This window comes from Triturus cristatus, chromosome 3_1 (assembly GCF_964204655.1).
Source record: "Triturus cristatus chromosome 3_1, aTriCri1.1, whole genome shotgun sequence".
Classification (NCBI taxonomy): domain Eukaryota; kingdom Metazoa; phylum Chordata; class Amphibia; order Caudata; family Salamandridae; genus Triturus; species Triturus cristatus.
In genome coordinates this window covers 99596920-99623945 of record NC_140583.1, presented here as the reverse complement: position 1 = coordinate 99623945, position 27026 = coordinate 99596920, and the positions used below count along the sequence as shown (strand labels likewise).

The 27026-nt window shown below is 42.3% G+C and overlaps 1 protein-coding gene across 1 annotated transcript in view; it reads right to left on the bottom strand.

Annotated features, from left to right (window-relative positions):
- Positions 1-1540: 1540 nt before the first annotated feature.
- The window catches only part of TRAF6 (TNF receptor associated factor 6), a 111701-nt gene continuing 86215 nt past the window's right edge, over positions 1541-27026 (bottom strand). Inside the window, exons 5-7 of the mRNA XM_085643474.1 lie at positions 26603-26674; positions 20276-20353; positions 1541-5386 (exon numbers count right to left, since the gene is read on the bottom strand). Of these exons, the coding sequence (XP_085499600.1) occupies positions 4487-5386; positions 20276-20353; positions 26603-26674 (1050 nt within the window). The 3' untranslated portion in view covers positions 1541-4486. The remainder of the gene's footprint in view (positions 5387-20275; positions 20354-26602; positions 26675-27026) is intronic.

Genomic DNA, 27026 nt, shown 5'->3' with positions numbered 1-27026 from the left:
AATATTCCAGCAAAACATCGTAAACAGAGGAGGCCACAGAAAAAAATGGAGGAGAGACTCATGCCAATGATGCCAGGTCTAACACGAATGAGTCACTTATTTCTATTCAATCAATGTATTGGGAGGGACACAGACACAAGATCCTGTGTATGAATGTTACAGGAGAGGGGGTTCCTTTTTCGAATACAGTTTATCGGGTTTATGCTCGAGTCTAATTAATGCGGCAGCAGGGTTATCACTGGGGAAGTTAGGGAAAGATGAGGCATCAATTGTAGAAAGTGAAGCTACTAGTTAATAAGAAGGGAGATGTTGGAAAGATGAGGTGTTGAAAGCGGTCAAGGCATGTCATGAATAGTTGCATTGGAAAGAATGAGGAAATCGAGGACGGTCTGGAGGGTAGGAATTAACCGTATTGAGAGGATGGCAAATTTTTGGAGGAAACAAATTTGTTTCTTACAAAAGGATCTGGTGCAAAATGTAAATATTGCTCAGAAATTATTTTCAACAGATTCGCCCAGATACGAGACCGTACTCCACTTCAGGTAGGTACAACCTTTTATTTGAAAGGCATTCGGCTTCCCATCTCGTTGTTAGCTCCCTTGGCCTGACGTGTTTTGAAGCTTTTTTGCTTCTCTTCAGAGGCTCATGTCATTGCTCAGAAATGACCATACACTAGAAGCCACTGTTGGCTCTAGCTGGTGTTCTCAGACACAGCCCCAGATAAGTGAGTCGGGTTTGGAAGGGAGTTTAGATTTGTTAAGAAGGGTTGTACAAGAGCAAATTAAGAGCAACAGAGTGAGGCAATTTCTAAGGAAATTAGTTTTTGTTAAAGAATGTTAGTGAAACATATGAGAACAGCAATGTTCTCCCGAGAACAGGGTCACTGTTCCATCAACTATGCAGGCACTCGGCCCCTAATCCATCCTCCAGAGTAGAACCAGACATTTCCTAGAAAGCCTTTCCTAAGTCCTGAACAACTGCTTGTTTTTAACACGGGCTCAGCATCTGGTTTCAGAATTAACCAACCTATGGGCCTTATTTAGATCTCAGAGGATGGAATACTCAGTCACAAGCGTGACGGAGATCCATCGAGCCGTATAACGATCTCCATAGGATATAATGGGATCATAGAACGGCGGACGGGATATCCGTCAGATTTGTGAAGGAGTATTTCCTTCCGTCAAGATCTAATTCAGGCCCTATATGATGATCCTTGTCCCCAGATCCCAGGTAACAGAGCAGCCTGCATTTTGAGCTAAAGCTCTTGCTGTGAATTAGGCTTTTGTCAATATTACTACATTCCAATTAAAAGAAACAATGACGTTCGTATGAAACGGAACATTTTCAAGGCAGCATTGCAGCGCCGTAAAAGTCATATTTCCATTTGGTACAGATCATGTAGAGGACTAGAATGAACATAATTGGTGGTGATGCAACATCCTCACCTAGATATTAAAATATCAGGAATTAAAGCATAATCCAAATAATTGTATGATGGATCAGGAGACAGGACAAAGAGAAAGCCACAGAAAGCATAACACAATATGCAGTTATATATTTATATATATTTTGTTTTAAAATGACACTTGCAGAATAGCTGATTTACAATTTATTTCATTTAAAATGCATATTTCTTTGGAAGAGTCAGTTCTCAATGAACATGTTTTCTTTAATAACATGTTTATTCCATTTCTCTTGTGTTTACAAGAATAATTTGTTTGTGCATTCTATGGACAACATTGTACACTATAAAAAATACTAATTTTGAAAAGTATGATATTCTAGATAAATAAAAAGTTTGGTTAAAAAAAAAGGATACATTGGTGCATGTTTGGCTAAAGGTCTAAGGTGTTACGGGGCACAATGGCTGGCACAATTACATTTTTTGAGGCCCGCTTAGAAGTGCCCAAATTAGACAATTATTGTATCTGACAAAATCCAACAAGGAGGTGTTCGGAATTCACTGGGTACAACAGTTATCACCTTTCCCATCATGAGTTTAGCCCTGAAAATGCTCTGTGTGCCAAAATCCATCTCTCTATACTTTACGGGTGTTTTTCGCTCATTAAATTCCACAAGTCTGACCTGTTACTATTTAATGAGGGGTGAGAACTTTACCACACTAGTTATTACTGAGTGAGATAAATACTGCACCATGTGAAACTGCAATCTATGCTCCAACATGGATCAAACTTCACTGAGCCACTCAAAAATAGGCATGTAAAGGGAAGAGAAAGACAGATGTGGTGCCATTAGAATCAATGAACCTTCAAAGTGGTGGCAATGTGTTCTAGTAGTTTTGGGTTCTGCCTCGTTGGAGTGGGTCTACTTCTGATCCTACCGAGCTGGAAGATGTCCTTTTGGGTCAAACTTGATACAAATTTGTGAAGATTATGGCCACAAGACGGATTCTCTGAGCTATGATAGTTTGGCAAACACAAAGTGAGTCCACCACACATATATTTTCTCTCTACCGCCAATCTCAGGATAAAGGCAACCCATCCTAGAGCTTCATGTTAGTAGATAGTGCTCCTTCCGATTGTGTTTATATTAAAAGCAGTGGTGCCGCACAAACCAAAACTTTTATTGCCACATCCATTGTATGCACCGTCTGCATAGCTCTCTAATGAAGAATAGACAGCGGAAGTTCAGTTATCCACACACCTGTAGGCAGATCTCATGGTGTGTGTTCTTTATGCAGGGGATCGAGGAGAAGGACACTAAAGGGAGGAGTCTGAATACAGAATAATTTTAGATCAGGATAGAGCTATAAACAAAGTTGAGTGGATCACAATACCTACACTTGACTGCACAGTTCAAAGGTCACAACCGTTATTGGAACTACTGTGTAGTTCACAGGAACATAGTAACATACTTATCGGAAGAGCTTAGCGCTAGGAGTGTCACATCCCAGTCCTGGAAGCAAGAAAAGGTTTGATGAAGCTGTGCAGCTTTTGTGGTGGATGCCTGGGAAGGAGATTCTAGATAGGACACATTTCATGCTTTAATAAATGTCATTACTATTCTATGACAACATACTGGTTTTACTTGGTAGCCGCTGGGAAACCTTATGGGCAGCTATGCGCTATACAAGACAGCAATAATATTAGCCGTATAATGGTCCTAGCAAACCACCTCTGCCTGGCTGGTAGTAACTTAAGTCGGCAAACTTGCAGAAATGGATTCTCAAACGACACAGTATTTTAGGAAATGACAAGATGTCATCGTTAGATTTGATTGTCAGTACTACTAGGGATCACGAGCAACTCCCAATGTGTTTCAGCTATGTTCGGCCTTTTTAGCGAGTTTTGCCTCAAGTCCTATGGCAAAGCACGTTGAAGAGCCCTTTGTAAGCAGACTAAAGCCACAATGAGCAACAGTTAGGACAACAGTGATAGATGGGAATGCACATGCCAACGGACCTGATTCAGGAAGGAAACTCACAATTTTGAAAGCAAAACAGATATTACTTCAGCTTTTTCCCTCATAAAATTGGCTCTACTTCAGAGCAAGTAAATAGGGAAAATATATTCCCCCAATAATATTTTCAAATTGTCCTGTTTTCTGGTTTCAAAATACTAACAAGTGTGCAATCAGTCTGAACCACAAGTAATTAGTCTGGCAGCATCTCATGAGATCAGGGTTTACCTCTTCTGATCCACATAAGTTCCCTTTTGAGACAATAGCTAGGTTGGTTGCATGGTATGGCTCTGAGATGCCCCAGATGAGAGAATACCCAATACAAAGGATGCATTAATGGCTCGTATCCATCATTTTTGTGTGATCATAATAAGAGAAAAGGCATTCACGTTGAATAAAATAACTGATCAGGTGGTTATTAAGTTACAGTCTCTAAAGGCACCAAAAAGAAACAATGTTAAGTGAAGCACAACTTTGCTTGTCCTGAACATGTAATAAATGTTTTAAAAAAACACAAAGTCACAGAACTTCGGAGCCATTTCTCGACCGGTTATAAACATACTTTATATGTTGGGTGACCTCAATGTGGAGTACCTGCTCAATGTTCATTGGGGAGTTCCAAAATATTAGACCATCCAACCACCCCACAACTGCAAGCTTCCTCAAAAATGACACATCGATAATTTACAAGTTCTCCAAGAGAGTCTACATTTACGTTAAGTAGCGTAGGTTTGGGGAAAATCAAAGAGACTGAGAACTTCAAGACATTAGGATTTCACTGCAATCCTGCAAAAGAAAATAAAGCTCCCACGTTCGTGATCCAAATGCTACACTGAAAATCACATCGAGATGGTACCCATTTCTTCCTCTGCCAGTTGAGGGACTCAGTTAAGGGGCAAACGGAGAAATAAGCTTCAGTAATCAGCAATTTGATACAGCACAGACATGGACACCAAATCAGCTTGAACAGCTGATCAAGGCACATTAATAGTCCATGTATGCATTACCTAGGGTTAGGTGGGGCAGGAACAGAAAACTCTTTATGTACTAGCAGTGTCTCGGCATACTACAGAGCGCTATCTGTGCTGCGCGGTTGAAAGCCTTCTCTTCGGAGACTGTTCATATCGAAGCGAGTCATTACCTCACAACGCACCAGTAGAACATCATCTTTAACGTAGGCCCTTTGCTTCAGCACTTGCAGGTGCATAAAAGTTACATAGCCAAATCCTTTTGGGTTCCGATGCATGGTTGGTCGCTGGAATGCCAGAAGATCAGGTTTGGTGTCCATTACTTCTTCCAGGTTCTGCCTTATGGGTCCATCTGACTGATCAAGAATCGATAAACGTATAGTGCCCTGGAATGGCCAAGGAAGATGGCTATCGTACTCACCCTGCATGGCATGCACAAACAGGGATATGTAGTTAGCACAGCGCTGGACATTAGGCAACTGAATATGGAGGCGTAAGCAGAGTTTGTAGCCCGGCTTTCCAGTGTAGAATCCAGGACTGTGGATGACCACTGGCCGCTCTTCCTCTTGTGCTTTCAGATGCATACCAAAATTCTCAATTCTCCAGATATAAATGCCATTGCACTGTTGTGCCTCTAACTCCTCCACCCTATTCTTCATGCTGAAAAGAGCGTGTTTGAGATCTGCCACTTGGGTACTCTGGGTCTCCATTTTGGCAATCAACTCTCGGATCTGGTGGTCCTGCCTCACAAGTCGGCTTTCTAGTTGCTGAATGGTTTCCCGGACATTATGCACGTCTGGCATGCAATCTCGCTGTGAGGGCAAAGAAGAGGGATGGATCGGGCTTATGACAGTAAGCCCTGGTTCCAAGGGCAGAGAAACTGGTATTGAGGAGTGAGGCAGGTTTGAGAAGATTGCACCACGCAAAGCCTTTGCCATCATTCGCATGTGGAGCTGTGTAAAATCCTGATTATGGCGTGCCTCTTGATTCCGCTGCATCTAAGGACGAAAGAAAAAGAGAAACAGAAAACTAATCACTTGCAGCAGATGAAGGCCAGTCTCAGATATTAGCACACCAGTTTGTTTCCATTCAGCATGTTTTCCTCATTCACAGTAAATCCCCAAAACACTGCTAAACTGGAACAAGCATTTGCAATGCAATAGGTCTCGCATTTATACAAGTTTGAGCTATTGGCATTGTAAATGACAATGCTTTTTATTTAAGATTGTTTAAAAAAAAAAAAAAAAAAGGTACGGTCATTTACAATGCTAATAGCTCAAACTCTCGCAAATGCGAGACCTATTGCATTGCAAATGCTTGTTTGTGCATGGTAGGAACCAACAGATGGCAGTGAGAGTCCTGTTGAGCGGGGGTGCCTGGGAGGTCGATGGAAGTGTACACAGCTGTTGATGTAGGGCCTGTGTTGAGTAATGCTTTGTGGGGCTTATTTGCAAGCCCCTTGCGCCACCGGTGCGTCACTTTAATATAGAAAAAAGTGACGCAAGGGGCTTGTAAATAAACCAATGTATGTGCGAGTTGAGGGGTTTTTCAGATTTGAATTAGGGTACAGCAGGTGTGGTAAACACATTTCCTCCTGATATCCGACGTCATTACAAATAAAGTGAAGAATAGACCTTGAGGGATACCCAGCCGATATTGGTGAAACTCTGCCTTAAATGTCCTGATAGCAAAGAGCGTCGCCAAGATGCCCAGCACTTGATTAGAGAATTATGGTTCTGAACATTGTTAGACTGGATAATCATTAAGAGTTTGTCAGCATTAATAAACGAGCTGTCGTGCAGGGTAAAAAACGTCTATGTAAGTTATTTACACAGGCTAAACTACAAAAATGATTAGGTAAAGCTGTTGCAAGATCAAGCTGCGGCAAGATCATAGCCCCGGCACTTTCCCGTCACAAATTAAGCATGGATAGCGTTATACTAAATATAAACTGGTTGATTGTGGCGCTCAGCAGCAGCACATAATAATAAAAACAGATTAAGCTGTATTTCAGGGCATGTTCTTTTAGGTGGCACTTTACTTGTTGCAAATTACGTATTTACGAATTAGTAGCTCCACACACAAAGTTTGGCGACCATGAGAGGGAGGAGCGAGACGCCGGCTGGTGAAGGAGAACTCTAGGGAAGAGACTGCCCTTAGAGGGAGGGGTGAGACGCCGGCTGGTGAGGGAGAACTCTAGGGAAGAGACTGCCCTTAGAGGGAGGGGTGAGACGCCGGCTGGTGAGAAAGACCTAGGGAAGAGACTACCATGAGAAGGAGGGGGAGACGCTGGTGAGAGAGAGCCCAAGGGAAGAGACTGCCACGAGAGGGAGGAGTGAGACGCCAGGGAGAGAGAGACCTAGGGCAGAGGCTGCCATGAGAGGGAGGGTGAGACTCCGGCTGGTGAGAGAGAGGGCGCTAGGGAAGAGACTGCCCTGAGAGGGAGGGAGAGAGGGCCCTAGGGAAGAGGCTCCCATGAGAAGGAGGGAGAGACGCTGGTGAGAGAGAGCCCAAGGAAGAGACTGCCACGAGAGGGAGGAGTGAGACGCCAGGGAGAGAGAGACCTAGGGAAGAGGCTGCCATGAGAGGGAGGGTGAGACTCCGGCTGGTGAGAGAGAGGGCGCTAGGGAAGAGACTGCCCTGAGAGGGAGGGAGAGTGGGCCCTAGGGAAGAGGCTTTCATGAGAAGGAGGGAGAGACGCTGGTGAGAGAGAGCCCAAGGGAAGAGACTGCCACGAGAGGGGGGAGTGAGACGCTAGGGAGAGGGAGACCTAGGGAAGAGGCTGCCCTGAGAGGAAGGGAGAGACACTGTCTGGGGCGAGAGGACAGCAGGGAAGAGGCTGCCATCAGAGGTAGGGAGAGACCCCAGCTGGCGAGAGAGGTGCCCAGGAAAGAGGCTGCAGTGTTCAGAGAGGGGTTACCTACTGTCGGAACCACAGCTGATGCGGTCGCACTGTGGGCAAGGAGGAGGGAAGTCGTGAGTAGGGAAGGCAGCTGCCTGAGAGAGTGAAAGCAAATTTGTGACGCGGCTGAGCGTGGTGCACGCGCGCTTGGCGGGGGGAGTGCATTCCAGGCGGGGGAGCGGACCCTTTGAAGTTTGATGCCGAGGGCGCCAGTGGGCTGAAGCGCTTCCCCAAACGGATTGCATGGCGGCACGATGCACGTGATTGTGCGCGTGCTCGCCATGCAATCCACTTTTGGGAGCCCCTCTACTAGAGTCTCGCATAGCGATTGCGTAAACGCAATAGCTAGGCGAGACCTAAAAAGGGCACCTAAGCTAACAATAAACAAGATTAAGTTAAAAGCATGATCGCCTGGAAACCTCTCTTGATGGAGAACTCTAGTTACAATTTGATTTGTAGTATCATTTGACATATGATCTACCCTAGATTTTAGGGAGGGTTATATATACCTAACATGATAGAAACAACCGTTCTAGAAGAGGAGATTTTGGAATCTGGTTTTTAAGTGTGTTGCCCCCATATTATAGTCACAGTGATAAATCGGTTGATTCTCTTTAACTCTGTAACTCGTGGCAAAGCAGGCAACAATATACCTGTTTCCATGAGATGGCACAGTTTCTCTTACAGTGAGTTTTGCATTTTAGGTGGGCTAATAAAATCAAATTGCATGAGGACGTGGGAGACCAATAAAATATGACCCATGTAAACCTTTTTGATGTAGGAAATTATGGAACGAAAGGGAGCCTTTAGCCATGAAAACATTAAAATCTAACCAAGTAAAAGCATATTTGGCCATGATTTAAATATATCCAAGATGGCAGACAAATGACTGGAGAGACTGCTAAGCTATGAATGCCCGCATAGAGATATAATAAAAGAAAATAGATCTGCTGTAATTTCTACCACATAAGAGGGAACAAAACATGGATTGGGGTGGCAGACCTGAAGAAATCCAAGCAGCGAAGAAACAAATATATCTAAGGCTGATCTCTACAGCAACTTCTATCAGCCAATAGCAGACTACATTGTGGCAGGAAGAGGACTGAGCAGCAGTTATCTGCATTAGCCTCAAATACATCCATCATAGATAATATGTGACCCCGTGGCAATCCCTATCCACATACATTCGAATGCTTACAAGATGGAAGGGCACCGACCACCAGGAATTCCTATAAGCCACAACAGAATGCATTTGAAACGGAGGAGGATTGACCATCAGGAATCCTGATCCGCCTTGAAAACACTGAACATGGAGGGGAATTGACCCTGCACGACTCCCTATCAGCCAAAATCAAAATACAATAAAGATGGAGGAGGCCTGACGTGCAGGCATCTATACCAATCGCAAATACGTTTATCACCTGAAGGAATTCCTATGAGCCTAGAGCTGAATAGATTCAAGGTGAGAAATGCAGTAACCTGACAAAATGCCAATCAGCCAAGGGATGAATGTATCCTAAATGGAAGATGAGTGAACCATAATAAATTGTAATGGGACTGATTCCGAAAGAGAGTTGTAAGTTCAGACATAAATGGTGAACAACTTTGCGTAGTCATAATTTACGACTGTCTGGGTGATTCAGAAAAGTACATGATCCTTCTGTGCAGATCTTTTGCAAGCGATTGGTATTCACAAACACCCAACCTAATCTTGTTATCTAACATGTCCTTTGTGAAGTATATACTCTGTATGACATGCAAGTGAAGGGTTAGTAATTTGCTTTCTGTACATTTCCATGTCTTCATGGAAAACAGGTTTCCTTAAAAGTCACTCTTTCCCTACACAAGCCTGTAAAACTAAGAGTGGTGGTGTATTTTACTGCACTTTCCTCGCCACTTGCAGCTGACCATTTTAAAGGGTTATATGCGCAGATAAGTGCTAAAATGCTCAACGAATACTAGTGAATATACATAAATGTACGATAGTTTAGGCAGTCACCTTGTGTGCATTGCATTTCTCAGGCCCCTCCCACCCTCACTTAGAAGTGTCAGCTTCTAGACATCCAAAAGAATTTATGAATGCCTACCTTACCTAAGCTATGCTACGTAAACACCATTTTTGCATGCTAAACTGAAAGGTATGATCATCTTTAAATCACCACAGAGTAATAAATGCACAAGCAGGACAATGAACAAATGTCATTTAGGCATAGAAAAAACAATTGGGGATGGAGCCACTCGTATTTGTCCAAGAGATTTAGTGAATTTTGGTTGTCATAATCTGGTCAGCAGTTGGAGTTTAATATCCTATGTTTAACCCGGCCAAGGTCGGCTGAACCTTTCATCCTTACACAGTAAAGAACTGAGATCTAACACATCTATATATCGTACATCTGTATGGGTGACAATCCACAGCGGTCCAGTCCCATTTATTCAATATATAATACTTTTGAAACTTGGGCTAACTCGGCTTTTCATAAAATTTGCCTGTAAATAAATATGTGTAAGAATTATACATCAATAATAATTTTATATTCTCTTGTACTGTCTCTTGACAGTCCATTTGTTTTTTTAATCAATTAAAGAGATCTATTTTCGCCAACTTAGTTCAAAGATCTGAGGAGCAGAAAACCTGTCAAAAATGTGTTCCTGTTAATCTCACACCTTTATAAGAGGACTGCAATACTCTTGTACCTCTCTCTGAAAACCATTTTAAATTCTAAATATTACATTTTCTTTTCTAATAATATAGCACAATAAAAAGAAAGTAATTGTTGAAGACACTGTTCTGTGAAAAATATACACTGGGAAAGTATATTTAAAATGCCTATTTATTTCTGTTTACTCTATTATTGTCTCTGCATTCCAGTGTAATATGGAACAAAACAAAAGGAAATTGATGTTTCAGTGATATTCAAATTTTATTATATTGTAATGGCAAAACATATGCTTTAAATTAGCCTACGCAATTAGTTTGTTAAGAAAAAGTACAATGGTAATCCTTGTATTTTACCCGAAACCAGATTATAGTTTCCTTCTTGATGTTAGTTCTTCATTAAAATCTTAGGAGTTTCCTTTACATATTGCATCTGAATGCTAGTAATACCATGTGTCTCTCTCGCCCCTGGCTGTTCTTTCCTTTAACAGAAATTTGCTTTGTAGGAAGTCCAAGAACACCTGCTTGCAGGACATTACTATTAACGTCCATGAGGAGTAGAATACTTTTTTTATCCCTATTTTCTTCTTTAACCTTAATATTCTCTCTATTCCCTTTCCTTATCTTTTAGAAAGTGAGTGGCTTGTTCAATAATAAAGGTGCACATTCTACAAGGTTTCCAATATTACATATTTGAGCAAATAAACACTGATGATCAGTCTGGGTGGTAATCCATTGAGCTTTCTCAAGGAAGAAATATTAAATGTATGTTTTTGTAGCATTCAGCACAGTTAATCTGTGCAGAAGTGCAGAACGACCAATTCGCAACAAGCCCCTTGTTGATTTTATGTTAGTTTTGCTTGCAGATCCATTACTTTTTAAGCAGTCTAGGTCTCACTGTTATGTGGCACTGTACTAAAATGAACCCCTTAAACTGCAGCTTGGGTATGTGATCGACAAATGTCTTGCATCATTTTGATTTATTATCTTGGACATTAACACATTTTTATACTGAATCCAGCAAAGTGCATTTGCTGCTAGGTACGGTAAATAAGACACGTTACATAAACCGGTTACCTTCAGATCTGCATGACTTCAAACCACTTTATTAATAGCAATATGACGTGGCTGGTCAAGCGCCTACAAGCAGTCGATACAGGTAAAACGGTTTAGAGAAAGTACCTCTGAAGCCCTAGATCTGAAACACAAAGTAACAATATTAAGATTGGCTATGGACCTCTACTTGAAAGGTTCTGGGCAATGAAGATGAAGGTTTGGGAAATCCACCTGTCGACAAGCACAGGCAAAACCTACAAGTTTCACCTTTGTGCCTATTGACTTTGCCAATGTTTTTTAGTAATGTTGTATCTGGGATGCTGTGCAGCATAGCTAAAGAGAACAGAAAAAAATGTGAGGTGGTAAACTGAATCATTTCGTAGGCGTGCACACCACACGCATGTACGCACCTATAAAATGAGGTAGGCGATTCAAGTTGGATCAGTAAATACAAAAAAAAAAGAAAAACGCAAAGGCGGGTTTGTTTTTAAGCCAGTGAAGGGAAACAACTGGTGCGGGCTGGCGATGCATGAGGATAAAAGACAACAATCACAAAGAGGAGCCTGGGCCAACGGTGACAATACAAAGCACCCCTACTTGGTGAATTTTGCAGGCTATATATTATTAAACTATAAACCCAGCGGCCGTCAGATGGTAATCACGAATTCTAGATAGACCTCCAGGAAGTGAAGCCAAAAGAAGCGAGTGAGCATCCTACCCCATGGGAGCCACAATACAGAAAAGATAGCTCCTGATCTGCTTTCATCCCTCATTCTCATAGTAGAAGACTAAGACACTTAGCAGTTTTGTTAATTCAGGTGGCAGTCTGTCTACAAGAGGGGATTTGCTTGCCTGCCTTTTCCAACTTTGCTCTTGTAGCAAACAGCCAAGCCACTGTATGTATGTATGTATGTAAGTATGTAAGTAAATGATTTCTAGAGCGCAACTGTTACTCCAAGGAGTGTCCTGGCACTAATGCAGAAGATGGGCTAACCGAGGGGAAATGAGGGTATAGACTAAGAGTTTAGGAAAAAGCCAAGTTTTGAGCTCCAGGGGAAGTTTATTCCACAGAGAGGGCCAGGGGAGAGAGAAAGATCTGCCTTCTTAACCCGCGAAACTTTGGCAAGACCGAGGTTGCAAGAGTGCAGGTTTCTTCAAGGAGTATAGATCTTAATTCTAGCTAGTAAGAAGCACAGGCCTGTCCTGTAAAAGACTTCCTGGGTGAAAAGTAAAAACTTAAAGCTGATCCTCTTCCTGATTGGGAGCCAATGAAGATCACGAAGAAGCCGTGATACGCAGGAATCATGGGGCAGCCCAAAATCGTTCTGGACCAGCTGCAGCCTATCAGTCAGGTGAGTCTATTCCCATAGTCCATTCGCACTGTGATCAGGGCTCGGATCACTAGCGGGCTCGCCATCAAAGACGGGAAGTACAAAAACCTTCAAAACATACGCAGTAAGGCAAAACAAGTGCCTGCAGCGGTGTTGACTTGGGAGCAAAACAGCAGTTGTCCATCAAATTTAATGCCTATGTTTTTCACCGACGAGTTTTCAGTAAGGGGAGGGGTGGCATCAGTCAGCCAGAAAGACTGCCGAGAAACCTCTGCTTCAAGTCCAAGAAAGAGGAGCTCGGTCTTCCCAGCACTGTATTTGAGTTGATTTGATGAGAGCTTGCACAAGGCTGCACTGAGGCAATTTTGGATTTTATCACACGGAAATGCTTAATTGTTCCTCCAGGAGAACAACAGCTGGGTGTCATCAGCGTATGACACAATTGTGGCCCCTGGGGATTCTGCTAGGGCTGCCAAGAGGATAAGATACACATTAAACAGTGTGGGGCTCAACGCCGAGCCCTGTGGCACTCCCACCCTCAATGTACGAGGTTCAGCCGAGAAAGGGGGGCACCATACCTCTTGTCCTCTGCCCGCAAGAAAGGATGCTAGCCAATTCCAGGCATGCCCTTTAATTCCAACAGAACTGAGACGGGCCAGTAAGATTTGGTGAGAGATAGTATCGAAAGCGTTCGATAAATGTAGCATAACCAGAAGTGCCCTGTCACCTCCATCAAGGTTAAGTCTGATGAAATAGACTACCTCAAGCAGTACTGTTTCAGTACTGCAGTTGTGGTGAAACCTAGATTGACTAGCATGTAGCAGGTTGTTAGTTTCCAAGTAGGAAGAAAGCTGCTCAGTTACATGGTTTTCAAGAACTGTTGAGAGAGCTGGGAGTGGAGGGATCAGTCTGTAATTGGCTGGATCTGTGGGGTCGGCCTAGGTTTGTTTTTTTGAAGAGGCCCAATTTTTGTCTGCTTCCATGTTTCGGGCAAAGTAGCTGATGGAAGGGAGGTGTTGAAAAGCTGATTTGCAGGTGGGTTGATAGCCTTGGCACGTCGGGATAGAATAATGGCGAGAGCCGGATTTGAGGTTCCTCAAAGCTAATAGGGAGCCTTCCATGAAAATTTGACAGAAGGACTCAAAAAAATGGCTTTATCTTGAGTGAGGGGGGCTGATTGAGCAGGCTCAGACAGTTCACTCCCATAGTATCCACTGGAGTTGCCGTGCCCCTGCCAGAACCCATGGCACCGCCTTTCTCCCGGGGGGGGGGGGGGGGGCGGGGGGAAGGCTGGCCTGGATATAGCAGCTATTTTCTAAGAGGGAAAGTCATTCACACCATTCCTGGGAGGGTAATTTATGGCCTATACTCAAGGGTGGTTGTACATGGTAAAATTGGCAGATATCTCTTCAGCACCAAGAAAGGAAAATAAATAAGGAGCAGTCTCGGTACTTGTCCACAAATGCTGATTCATATCCAACCATTTAAGAAAAAGGATACGTTACTTACTGTTGTGAGAAGTGCAAGCACTACCTCTCACAGGCTGCAATGGCAGGCCTGTAGTCACAGTATAAGTGGACTCCCATGGGTGCATAATACATGCTACAGACAATGGGTGACCCCAGGTATACCTATGCCTTGTGTATCTCAGTACCATATTCTAGGTGACCAGTAGCCAATTGGGGATGCACCAAAGTACTTACCAGAACAATTTTAGGAGAGCGAGCACAGTTGCTGGTGACTGGATTAGCAAGATCCTAGCAGGCTAGGTCAAAAACACCCTGACACCAGGCAAAAAGTGGGGGTAAATATGAAAGCAGATACTACAAGGTTCCTTTGCACAAACAGCCTGGATTTCACTGACTGCGTGGGAAGGTGATCGCCACTAAAAAAGCGGTCTTCCAGATAAGGTGTTGTAGTGACGCTTTATGTATGGGCCCTAAAGGAGGGCCCATTAATTTTGAGAGAACCACATTAAGCTTTCAAGAAGGAGAGGGTGTTCTTACAGGAGTTTAAACATTCAAGGAAACAGGCATTTGTCACAAAAAAAAGACCTGCATGGGTGACTTTCGGTAGGCTGTAATGGTCGCCAGATGCACTTTTATAGATGTGAACTGGTCACCAGGTTTGGCTAAATGTAACAAATAAAGCAAGATCAGCTGTTCTTGACCTAGAAACGGGTTAGGACCATTGCAGATGCACCATAAGTAGAAACACTTCCATTTGAAAACGTAAGATTTCCTGGTAGAATGCCACCTAGATTGTCTTAAGATGTCCATACAGTCTTGGGAAAAGCCCAGGTATCCATAATGCAGGAATTCAGGAGCCATGCCCGTATGCTCAGAGAGGGAAGGCTGGGATGGAAAACTCTCCCATCTAGCTTGGACAGGAGATCCGGTCTGCATGGCAATCTCCTATGTGGGGTCCAGATACCACCACTGGTGAGGCCACTCCGGAGCGATCAGTATCAACCTGGTCTTGGCTCTGTAAAACAGGTTAATGACCATGGGGATGTGAGGTATGGGAGGAAAAGCATACATTAATGTCCCTGACCAGCTTATCTAAAGAGCATTCCCCCTAGATCCTGGCTGGGAAAATCTGGATGTGAAGACACAGCATTTTGCCTTTCCTGCATCCGCAAACAAGTCGATATCTAGCATTTCCCACTGTTGAAAAATGTCCTGAGCAATTTCCTCGTTTAATACCCAGCCGTGGGATTCCACAAAGTTGCAACTGAGGGAATCTGCATGCACAATGAGCGTGCCTGGAAGTTGAATTACAGAGATGATCAGATGTCTGGCAAGTAGCCACGTCTATATGGCTTAAGCCTCCAGAGATAGGGGCCATGAACTGGTTCATCCCCGCTTGTTCAAATAATTCATTGTGGCCGTATAGTCTGTTTGTACCAGAAGGGTGCCTGTCTGACTGGATGAGTAAAAGGACTTGAACGCGAAATAGACTGTCCTCGGCTCCAACACGTTGATATGGTACAACCTTACCATTTTTGACCTCAGTCCTGGAGCTTGCAGAGGGTCCATGTGGGCTCCCCTGCCCAGAAGAGAAGCCTCCGTAATGAGTGTCTGCGTGGGAATGTCGTGGTGAAAAGTCACTCCGACTGAGAGATGAGGCCACTTCATTCACCATCGGATTGAGTCTTTGGTCATCTGAGAGAGGGTCATCTTCTCTTTCCAATAGTCCGAGAACTGCGACCACTGGTCTTCCAACGTTTGCAGGAGAAGTCGCATGTGAAGTCTGGAATTGGGAACAATGTAGATGTACAGCGCCATGGACCCCAGCAGAAAGGCCACCTGCATGGCCACTGGAGAAGGAGTGTGGAGAGTAAGACACTCGTTGATTGAGGAAGCTCTCCGCCAAAGGATACACACTTGCGTTTTCGGTGTCTAGGATTGCTCCTAAGTAGTGAGCCTGAGTTTGAGTTGGGTTGAGGGTGGATTTCTTGCAGTTGATGTGTAGTCCAAACTGTTGTAGCACTTATATGCAGGTCTAAAAGTGTTCCTGCATGAGGAGAAATGGGGACCTTCTGATTAGCCAGTTGTCTAAGTACGGGTAGACGAAAAGCTTTCTTCTCCACAGGTAAGCAGCTACCACTGCCATGCTCTTGGAGAATGTGAGAGGTGCTCACTTGAGCCCGTAGGGCAGGACCTTGGATTGGTGGTGCTTGGATGCCACTTTAAACTGCAAGAACGTGCTGTGTTTTCTAATAATCAGAATATGGAAGAAGACAGCCAATAGATTGATGGCGCACAACCAGTTCCCCCGATTGTGTTGCGGTACATAGGGTGAAAGGCAAGCATCCTGTACTTCTTGCGGATGAACTTGTTTAAGAGTCTTAAGTCTAGACTGGGTATGTACTCACTATTTAGACCCTTCTTCCATACCAGGAGTATATTCCTAGGCCTTGTTGAGAAGTGGGAGCCTTTTCGCTGGCTTCTCTTTAAAGCAGAGTGGAAATTTCTGCTTATAGTAAGTCTTGTTGGTGAAAAGAAGTTTTCCGTGGGAGAATAGCAGGTGGAGGAGACTTGAACCTGATGGAGTAGCCATTCTGTACAATATTGAGCACCCATTTGCCATTTATCTTGCGCCACTCGTTCAAGTGTGCGACTATACTTCCGCCACTGGAGTGGGGAACGGAGAAAGGGGAAGTGGCTGTTTATTGCTTCACTCGTGTTTTAGCAGAGGAGGCTGATAGACGAGGGGCTCCCCATCCTCAGCCCGGTCGTCGCGGATGGTAGTGTGACCTGGCCTGATGTTGCTGTTCTGTACTGGATATCTGGTTTAAACCTCGCAAGTCTCAGCCAGGAGGAGCGTAGTGCACTGATTTTATGGGAATAGCAGTGAGCTGCTAGATAAGAAGCACCAGCGGCTGCACTGAGGACTTGGTTTGCCACCAGGTCACCCTCCTGGAGGATTTCCTGAAAATATTGTCTATCCTCCCTTGGCAGTTTTTCAGTAAACCTGGACAGTGAGTCCCGTACTGCTCGGTCGCACCTCCCTAACAGTGCTGAGGCACTGGCAACCTTCATGTAGGATGCAGAGGTGTTGCACATTTTCTTTCCGAGCAAGTCCAAATGTTTACTGTCCTTATCAGGGGGCACTGTAGATGAGGACGCCCCTGGATGAGTTTTCCTAGCCGCTGCTCTTATAACAGATTTAGGTGGTGGATTGGATCGAATAAAGAGAGGGTCCTGGTTAGGTACCTTGTATTTCTTCGTGATGCGTGTGGTGCTGCACCAATCGATGCTGGTGTTAGGTAAGGCTGCAGAACCGGTTCTAAAAGACCAAGAACCAGCGGTAGCATCAGCCTAGATGAAGCTCTCTGATGTAATGTTTCAAATATCACAGATGCGGATATAACTGAAACAGGCATCTCAATATTAATTTTTGTTGCCCCTCTGATTAAGACCTCAATAGAGGTGATGATGTTGTTCACCAGTGTGACCCTTGCCGGAGGTGACAGATTTGGAGAAATAGTCTCACACAGAGGAACGAGAGGTGTCAGTGTATCGTGAGGGAGATCTATGTCTACGAGATCACGATGAGTGAGAGCGATGCGATCTGGATGGTGTACACCCGAGAGGTGTTCTAGATCATGATCTCCATGTGGAAGGTGATTGTGGCGATCTTCGTGGAGATTTTGTAGTAGCTTTTGGAGAAGGAGGAGGAGTACCAGCTGATACCCTAGATGGAGAATAGGTCTGTGAGTAGGGACTCTGATGTGGCACTCTACATTGCTTTACACTCTGGAGCCACCATGGCAAAAGGTTGACAGGTGTATCCTCCTCCTTCAGGGCTGGAGATCCCTCTGCTGAAACCAGAACAACTCTGATCCTTAGAGAAGAAAATCTGCTACTCAAATGTTGGGGTCTAGACGTTGATCTATGCCTCTGAGACTCCACCGGAACAGGCTGCACAGTTCTTGACGTTGACTAAGGTCTCAATGTTGACAAGGGCCTCGATGTCGACCAACGGCATCTATCCTTGCCAGCGAGCCAGAGGTTTGCTGTACCAGTGTCGACCGGGGGACGAGGGTCTTGACATCGAGCGATGCCGTCTGTCCTTGGACGGCATGCCAGAGCTTTGGTGTACTGGTGTTTATCGGTGGTACAAGCGTCTCGACATCTAGCCATGGGCCGAGGGTTGCTTCAACGTTGATCTCTTGTGCGACGTAGAGTTGTGTGATGGCAAAAAGTTAGTCTCGGGCCTCGACGCCGATGTATGCGGCCTCGACGTCGACTTTCTCCAAGTTGATGGCGCTGATGCTAAATGCCTCGACGGCGATCTCTCATTCGTATGCTTCGACATCACTACATGCTTTGATGGCCGCTGCAACGTTGACCATGAAGCTGATGGGGAGCACATAGGTGTTTCCTGCAACGTCAAACTCCTACCTGTCAATGGCGATGGAGAACAGTGATTCTGGTGTCTTTTCTCCATTCATCCCCTGTTCAAGAGAGGAGGGCTCTTTGAAAGGGGTTTGAGACACTCCGAGGCCACTTGAAGGTCGTACCTTTCCTCACTCTTGCAGAGCATGCGGACAAATCTTCTTTGTCATGCTATGTTCTTCTGGAAAACTGTTGACAGTAGAGGCAAGTCTCTGGTTGATGAGAAGATGGCAAAGACAAAATATAAACAGTGTGGACCGGATTTTGGCATCTTTTTGCCACAGGAAGGGCATTTGTTGAATAAACATGGCATTTTCTGACTGAAAAAGTTTTGAATTTAGTCAGAAAGGTGGTTAATAGTACAGCAGGTACTAAAAACCGTCGAGTGATAGCAACAAATGTAGTTTCTGGATAGAAATGTTGGACAGGAATGTCAAAATGAAGAGCTCAGTGCTCCAGGATCCTCACAGAAGGAGCTGGAAAAAGGACTGACCTAACTGCCTCCTGTGAGAAATGATGGGATTGGGCAGGTCTTAAAGGCATGGCACCAGTTTGCTTGGTTATGTTTTTCAAGGCAGCCTATTGGGTAACAATGCCTTTTATTCCCATATATTTTTCCTGTCAAAAAAGGCTATGTCCTGAAATCTGAGGTGTTTATGTTCTATGTAGTAGAAATGGAAAATGTGTGTGGTTATTTTAAATGAAGAATTCAAAGCTATTTTGGGATCTGTTAGCCTAATTTTAGGTAGGCATTGTACATATATGTGTATGTTTTTAGAGTACTTCATTACTTTTAAGGGTTTAAACATACATATGATATGTTCTCTGGGGTACCCGCACGTGGGCGGGAGTATTCAGTACTTATAACTATTGATGAGTATCCCCTAGAAGAGAAGTAGCAATAGTGGTGGTGGGCAAGGAGGAAACAGTAGCAGAGGTTGTAACAGTGGCACTAGTAGTTAAATCTACAGTATTGTGAGAGTACTAGACGTAACAATATAAAGTGCCTTGTACAATGCCTCACAGACTTCTACACTTCAACGGGATACTCAATAACCCTAATACTGCACACTACAATTTGGAAACATCAGAGTCTCCAAAGGGGATGCTGGATAAGAATAATCGGTCTATGGAGACAATCAAAGCAATGGTCCTTTGCTGGGAATATCTAACCTTCGATACGTTAAATGTTGAACTTTCGAAATTGGGCAAAACCTGCAAGAGTATTTTCTGCTACTACTGACTATTATGGATTGTTCTTGAAGTCAAACTGTCTTTCACCCATTGTGGTGATGGACTTGCAAACTGTGGTGGCCTCCTAGCAGATGTAAAACGGTCTGCCATGTTGTTTGCTCTCTGGAGGTGGAGTATTCTCATGATGGGAGCATTCAAGCAGGTGTAGGTGGTAGCTACAAGTGCTCCCAAGCTGCAGGGTTTGACTTCTTCATTCAGATTTTAATCCACAACCTGCAGAACCCCTGCCTAATAACAGGTGTAGGGTGCAAGCTCACAGAGGGTCTGGGTTTGGGCTGCCACTGATTCACTTTCTCTTTTCTGTGTGGAAGAGTTTCACCTTCCGAACAACTCTATGTAAAGAGCTATTTCAATGATCCATGGATGAAAACCCAAAAGCCAATGCACCAAAGTAGAGCAAGAACATGTGAAGCAATTATTGCTAGACTACTGGGCACATAATGTGAGACGATAGTAAGGATGGTCCACACAAGCCACTAAAAATGAATCCATGCACTACTCTTCACTGAAGGCTAAGATTGCAGCTCACGCGGACTTAATGTCAGCACATAAGCTGCAATGGAATTTTGTATTACGAAAAGGGAAAATGGACACTGGGCGCTAAACTTGATTAACTGCTTAAATTTCATAGGATGAGATGAATGAATGGGCATTGGAAGGAACCAGCCATTAGCGACCAATGTCAAAGTTTGTGCACTGTACAGAAACAAAAGATTCCATAGCTTGGAGCAATCTAATTTAAATTTAGACAAACTTTTAAATATGTAGAAAAGTTATTTCTGTACCTTTTCAGTGCATCCAAATAAACTGAATAAGCACTCAATAGGGGCGAGAGGACACTCTGTTGCATAATGGCCTGGCATCTGAAATGAGAAATTCAAAGAGTGCACAGTATATATCATCCATATACAGACAACATGCTTAAAAACAAACATAGTAGCAGAGCATTAACATACAGAGCTACGGATCAGAACCAGTGAATATCGGAGTTACGTCAAACTCAACTACGTGTACATGCACTCTTAAGAAGGTGTGCACACATGTCCTGTTTCTGAACTCAGCCAGACACAAGGCCCCACTCTCCTAATATTTACAAGAGTTTGAATGCCTGCCCAATGGAAGGCTCATTAAATGGGGAAAATTCATGATGGGCGTTTGGAAGGCAGCAAACCTAGCTAAACGTGTGCAATCATGACCTGTTTGATTGGTTTAAACCCACACAAACGTCAGGACGTTATTGTTGTGTTTTTGGCAACTGGTGGGAATCCATGCCATATAGCTCCCCCCTCGTAACACACCCACAGACTTGGGAGGGTGGCTTCACGCACACTCGGGAGGGGGCTTTGTTATTAAAATAATATGTTGATTAAACTTCTTGTCCGTTAAATGTAATAATGATTTAAAATGGGAAACGCTTAAAACACGGATATAAAAATAACTAAACAATTGCATATAGCAGTTTAAATACTTTACACATTCAAGGACAACATAATTCAATTACTATTAGCATTAGAGATAGATGCACAGCTCTCGAAACTTTGATTCTAATATTAATAAATACTCAAATGCCTGCTTTTTTAGAACACGTTTAAGACACAGTTTACATGATGCAGAGGGACACAAAAGCATGACGTAGGCGAAATTGTGTGGAAAACATTGTTCACACTCACAAACAGATCACTTCATGCAAGAATTTACATAATACTGATTCTGGAAAGTGCCACGATGAAACAGCAACAACTGACTGAGGCCATTTAACAAATAGACAGTCAAACCAGATGCGGTTTTTACACTATTATAATAACTCAAGATATTCTAGGAGCAAAATAAGCCTTGTCTGCTGAAAACGATTTCTCCTTAGCCAATGGTTTTAAGCTATACTTGTTTACATGTACTGGAAAGCCATGAATTAATTCTTCAAAGTCAGAAGTTCATATCATTATTTGCCAAATAATATTTTATTCATATTTCCGATAATTCGTGATACTCTAGCAAATTTTTCAAGTACTCTGAGACCAAACTCAGGTTTTCATCATTTATCAAGAATTCTATGTATTGGAATGAGTAAAGCCCTAACTCTAAGCAGATGGTGTCCATACCCACAATAGACGCAGTACAAACAGATGGAGTCATGCCCATCCCTCAAATTTGTTGCCATAAGTCCTCTATAAACTGAACCATTCGCTAATAATGGGGCAATTTTGGAAAGATCTACCTTAAGCAGTGCCATGACTATTTACCCACAATGCAAACAATTAAAACTTAATGTAGTCATTAGAGCCCACGTTGCTCTTCTTAGTGCCTGTTCGTAGCGTTTACCAAAACACAATTTAAGTGTATCAGCTATATATTTATAACTAAATAAATAACAGCATTTGGAGATCTGACTATTAACTAATAATTTGTCATGAAATAAGATTTCAAAGCAGCTAACTGATATTAAGATCCAACTGGATCATAGTGTAAAACAACCAGGTTGTCTGCAAATGTTTTGAGTACTTAAGTAGATTCCACTGAGCCGTGGGGGGTGGCTCTTACTGCATAAACGGTAAGCATTGGTACTCTTGCTGTTTGCTCCCCATCACTTACCACATTCGCTTGTACCCACGTTTTTGTGTGGAATGCTATTACGAATGCAAATGCTAAATGTGTGTTAAGGATCCCCAATGTGATTAGCTTAGACAACAGTGAATTTTAAAAAACAAACGGGGAGGGAAGGCTATAAAGTTGATTCGCCGTAAAAAACAGACTGCAGTGGCCCTTCCTTTACATTGCACACATTTGAATAAGAAACACAGTTTCTAAGGTCGCTAGTAGGAACCAAACCTCAAAGTTTCAGGGACGGTTTTATTTGATTCACAAAAATAATACAATGGCATCATCCTGTGTGGACTTCTATTAGGAAAAGGAATAAACGGACAGTCCCAACATTTAGTGCAGAGAGCAAACAACAAGCGCAAACATGTTTAAAGACAAAGCAGTTAACGTGTTGCTTCTACAGGGCTTATTGAAAACAGAAGTTCAGACAACTTAACACCTTGATGTAATTTTTGTAGAATAAAATACAATACCTAAATACAACCATCCATCAATGACATTTTGGAATCTGATTATCATATGGAGACTTCACACTGTGTCTTCCCTCAGTAAATGTCCCTGTTAAAGGTGGATTTAAAGTCAACAAAACAAACTCAAAGAGACCCTACCACTAAACCTTTATGTGTAACATAGTTTAATGTGAATATTTAATTTAGGGTTTATTGTTTTAGTCTAAATCCTGCCTGTTTGCTCTGAATTAACTGCAAAGTATTTGCCCAATCCTCAACTGCTAATAACTGACTTTCCCCAAAAATATTTTAGGCCAAATTTAAAAGAGAAAAAAGCCAGTACAGATCTCGTCTGCTTGAATCTTCTCCCTGATTTAAAATAGTGGTAATTAATGAGCAAGCCTAATAAGCGGAATTTTCCCTGTCATAGCAATTCGTGTGAAGTAAGGTGTAGAAATCTATCCCCGACAGCAAGATCTTTAGTGTTTTTTTTTGTTGTTTTTTTTAACAATAATGGAGAATCTATCTGGGAGTGCAAACTTTAAATAATGTTTTCTAGTCCAGATTCAAAGAAAATGAGTTTCTCACCAACCCACAGGTATATTAATTTTTGAGATAGGCACAGACGTAGTGCTTGGGGGGAGGGGTGTAAAAGCTCACTAAATGCTCTTATCAGTGCCTTTTAGAACGTTTTCAATAGTTTAGAAACTATGCACCAGAATTGTCTTCCATCTTTAAACGTAACTGTCCCGGCCATATCATCCTGAGCCTTCAACTTTAAAATATTCTTCCTTTTTATCAAAATTTTATAGGCATTCTCTTCAAGGCGAAATTGGAAATATAATGATTCTGCCTTTGATTTTTTTACTTTCTTAGTGGCGGTTGAAGCTTTTGATGTCTAGAAGTGCATTCATAGTCAAAACGTGTAAGAAACTATAGGACTTATTCTAAATTTTTAGGTTTTGCATGTCATACTTTAATTCTTGCAGTGTTGCACCGGTTTCCAATTTTATATTTCACAGTTATTGTAAACAAATAGACTTTTATTTGAGGGAACACATGCACTCCTAGTAGCACGACTGTTCATCTGGAGTATTAATTCAGTGTAAGAAAGATTGGGAGGTGACCACAACCATCCCAATTCTGTACTCCAACTAATGATTGCCACTCTCATATAATAGTAAATAAATCAGTAAGATTGTCAACCAAACTTCTAAAGAATAATTTACAAGCTGGATGGTCATTAGCAAAACAACCATTTAGCTTTACTGAGTATAGTTTATTCAAATATTCTTAAATGTAACAGCATAATTACATAAATTATCTGTGGGATAGCTAGGATTGGGAATACTTTAATAGCCTACTGTTGGTAATTTAGACATTTGAACTAGCCCTGGAGATTTCCTGCTCAAGCTCTTCTTAATAAAAAGGACATTTAATTTGCAAGTTTTTGACACATTAGTGTATGTTAGTCAAAAATATTTTTAAATGTAATTTGACACTGTAGTATACATTTACACAAATCGGAATCCTAGATTAAATGTTTGGAAGATATATTAATACTGTGATCTTTCTCGGTTAAGCTAGTGCATTTACATTTTACATTTGATCAATGCGGAGAGACCACCAGGAGTGTAGCACTCCCTACTAGCAACTGGTTTAAGAAACCTGTGCATGTCAGCAAGTGCACATCTCTTGCAACTCTAGAATACTAGTTTGCAGAATGAGAATCAGGTACCAAGATGCTAAGCCATATATTGAATCCATGAACATTCCCAGGAATAGCATTTACGCATACAGTATTGTCAACAGGTTTAGAAATAGGACTAATGCTATGAGAGAACATTGGTTAATCTTTATAGGCCATAAGGGAGAGAGTACCGAGTAAACATCCTAGATTGTATATTATGAATGGTATGCACACTCCCTCCTCCAGGAATCACCCCCCCTCTCTTTGCCAGTAGCACTGATCAGGAGTTGGAAATGTGAAGCTACGGAGTGCTGATCCACAGCAGTAGCAAGAGGCTTGTCCACAGCAGCAGCAGGAGATCAGATTTCGAAGCGTTCTGTTTCTATGTACATACATGCATGCACGCTTCTGTCTGTGGTCTTTGTAAATATGTGTGCACTTTTGAGCAGTGTATCAGTTAATGCCCACTGGTTACCTTGGTAAAATGCTGTCCTTGGCGAAAAGAAATATTATCAACTTGTGTGCATCCATTGGATAAAACCTTAACATGCTATCCTAGGTAGAATGTTGGTCATTCATGACAATTTGTGGGTATCCATTTAATACTGCCCATCCCGCCACCCTAGCATAATAGTAGTAGTTTTTAGCTATCTATGGGCATCACCTTTTGCCAATCCATGGTAAAATGTTGGCCCTGACACACAAGTGATAATTTGAGATAACTTGCGGAAATCAAGGGCATCCCTTATAAAAAGTCCATCCCTTGTAAATTGCTGCCCTTGGCCTAATGGTGGTATTTCCTGGCATAATGTGGTATGATGATTATTTAAAATACATTCAAGTTTAAGCAGGATCAGAGAAGAGCAGAACCAGTGCAAGTCAACATAGCATTCTGTACACTTGTAACCTCCTTCCAAAACCTAGGGTAGATGTGTTTTTTTGCCAATGCCAAGAATATGAGTCAGGTGGTGCAGCAAAAACTTTTTTTAAACCCAATTTTTAGAACTACAAAGTTTCAGGGCCTGCCTATTTTTAATGAACATGACGCAGGTTGATTTTTGAATGCAACTAAAGTGTCATGTGGTAGCGCATTGTGATTTAGAGACAGCAAATTCCCCACTGAACTGACCACTAAATTTGCAGACATACAGTTTTACTGATAAAACTATATTACACGCAAATGATAATGTGTGCGAAACTGGTTTCCGTGAATAGTAATCATTTGTGCATCACCAAGTAAAGTGTCTTGATTGGTTGTGATTCTATTAAATTCTCTGTTTCCAACACACTTCAGAATTACAAAACAATGTATTTAATTTTTGCTTTTCTAACTGCTAAGTGCTTACCGTTCATTTACAGGTATTTACATTTTGATGTGTGTTGCAAAAAAGACACCCTATAGCCTTTCCCTTCACATTTCCTGGACTACAGCAAGAACTGCAAACAATTCACTTCAAAACTTTGCAGTAAGAGAAATAAAAGCAAACATCATTCTTTTTGTTAAGAGACTGGGCAGTAATTTGTCAGAAGATATTGCCTGACATTTGACCTCTGACTTTGAAGCATTAAAAATGTGACAAGATAAACACAACATTCAAAAGTATCTTTATTTAGTGCTTGGACTTTGCTCACCCACCAAAAATTGTGACCACACGCGGGTTGTGACTCACTGTTTGAGAATTGCTAGTCAAGAGAGGATCAGGCAAGCAGAAAACCAGTGCATTTGTAATTGTTTGATCTTGAGTGATGCTGATCTAGGAATATCTTTCATATGTCTTCTGATAATTCGGTGTGGCTTGTCCCTCCGGAACATACTTTACGTCAAACTTTCTAATTATTGATCAACAGTCCTGTTTCTACAATATTTATTGTTTAACTGCATTTCATTACTTTTAATATATTTATTGTGTACAGATGCTGTTTTTCTTTATTTTCATACCACGTTTTTCTTAAGTGGTTATTTGTGCTCAATATATTACACAAAATAAAGGGGAAAGAGATATCTCACCTACATCTCCCCCAAACAAAACCTACAAACACACAACAGGGTGTAGGAGGCGAGAGAAGCACACAAAAGGTGAATGTGGCACACACACTGTTTGTTAAAAATGCCCTCACCTACATATTGTGGGAAGCTTCATCTTTGGGCTTGCTAACAACAACCCTACGCAGACCAGCTCCTGTATTTGTACTCAATATCATATTCTCAATTACTATGAATGTTATCCCATTGAGTGGTGAAGGGGACATAGGATTACAAGAGAATAATTTATTTTTTTCAGTTACATACTGGAAACTCTGCCACATCATACAAAGTGTGGCCTATTCAAGCCTAAGGAGGAAAACACATAAGAGCACTTCTCAAGCTGTCCTACCTGTTCTCGGATGAGATCAATTGTGCAATATTCACACGACACATACGCCAGTGGGCAGCTCTGGTCGTGTTCCTATATTTTATGGGAAAGAAATAATACCAGCTTTTAATATACAATCAATTCAATGTCAACCATCAAACACCCTGTAGATTATTTCACAGACTTCATGATGTACCTACAAGCACAACAGCCACATCTGATGCTTTACTGTGGGTACCAAGGCTTTCAAACCATTACAAAGATAGCCTACAGTTGGGTTTTGGTCGCTCAGTTGCTCTCATGTGCACATTACATCATCAGTCCAACAGCAAAAGAGGTTTCTAGCACTACGCACCATCTACGTGGGAGACCTCTGGTATGATGCTTCCTCTTAACAGGCTGCAAAGATCTTGGATCCAGTTTATACCTGTTTTTTTGTAAATTT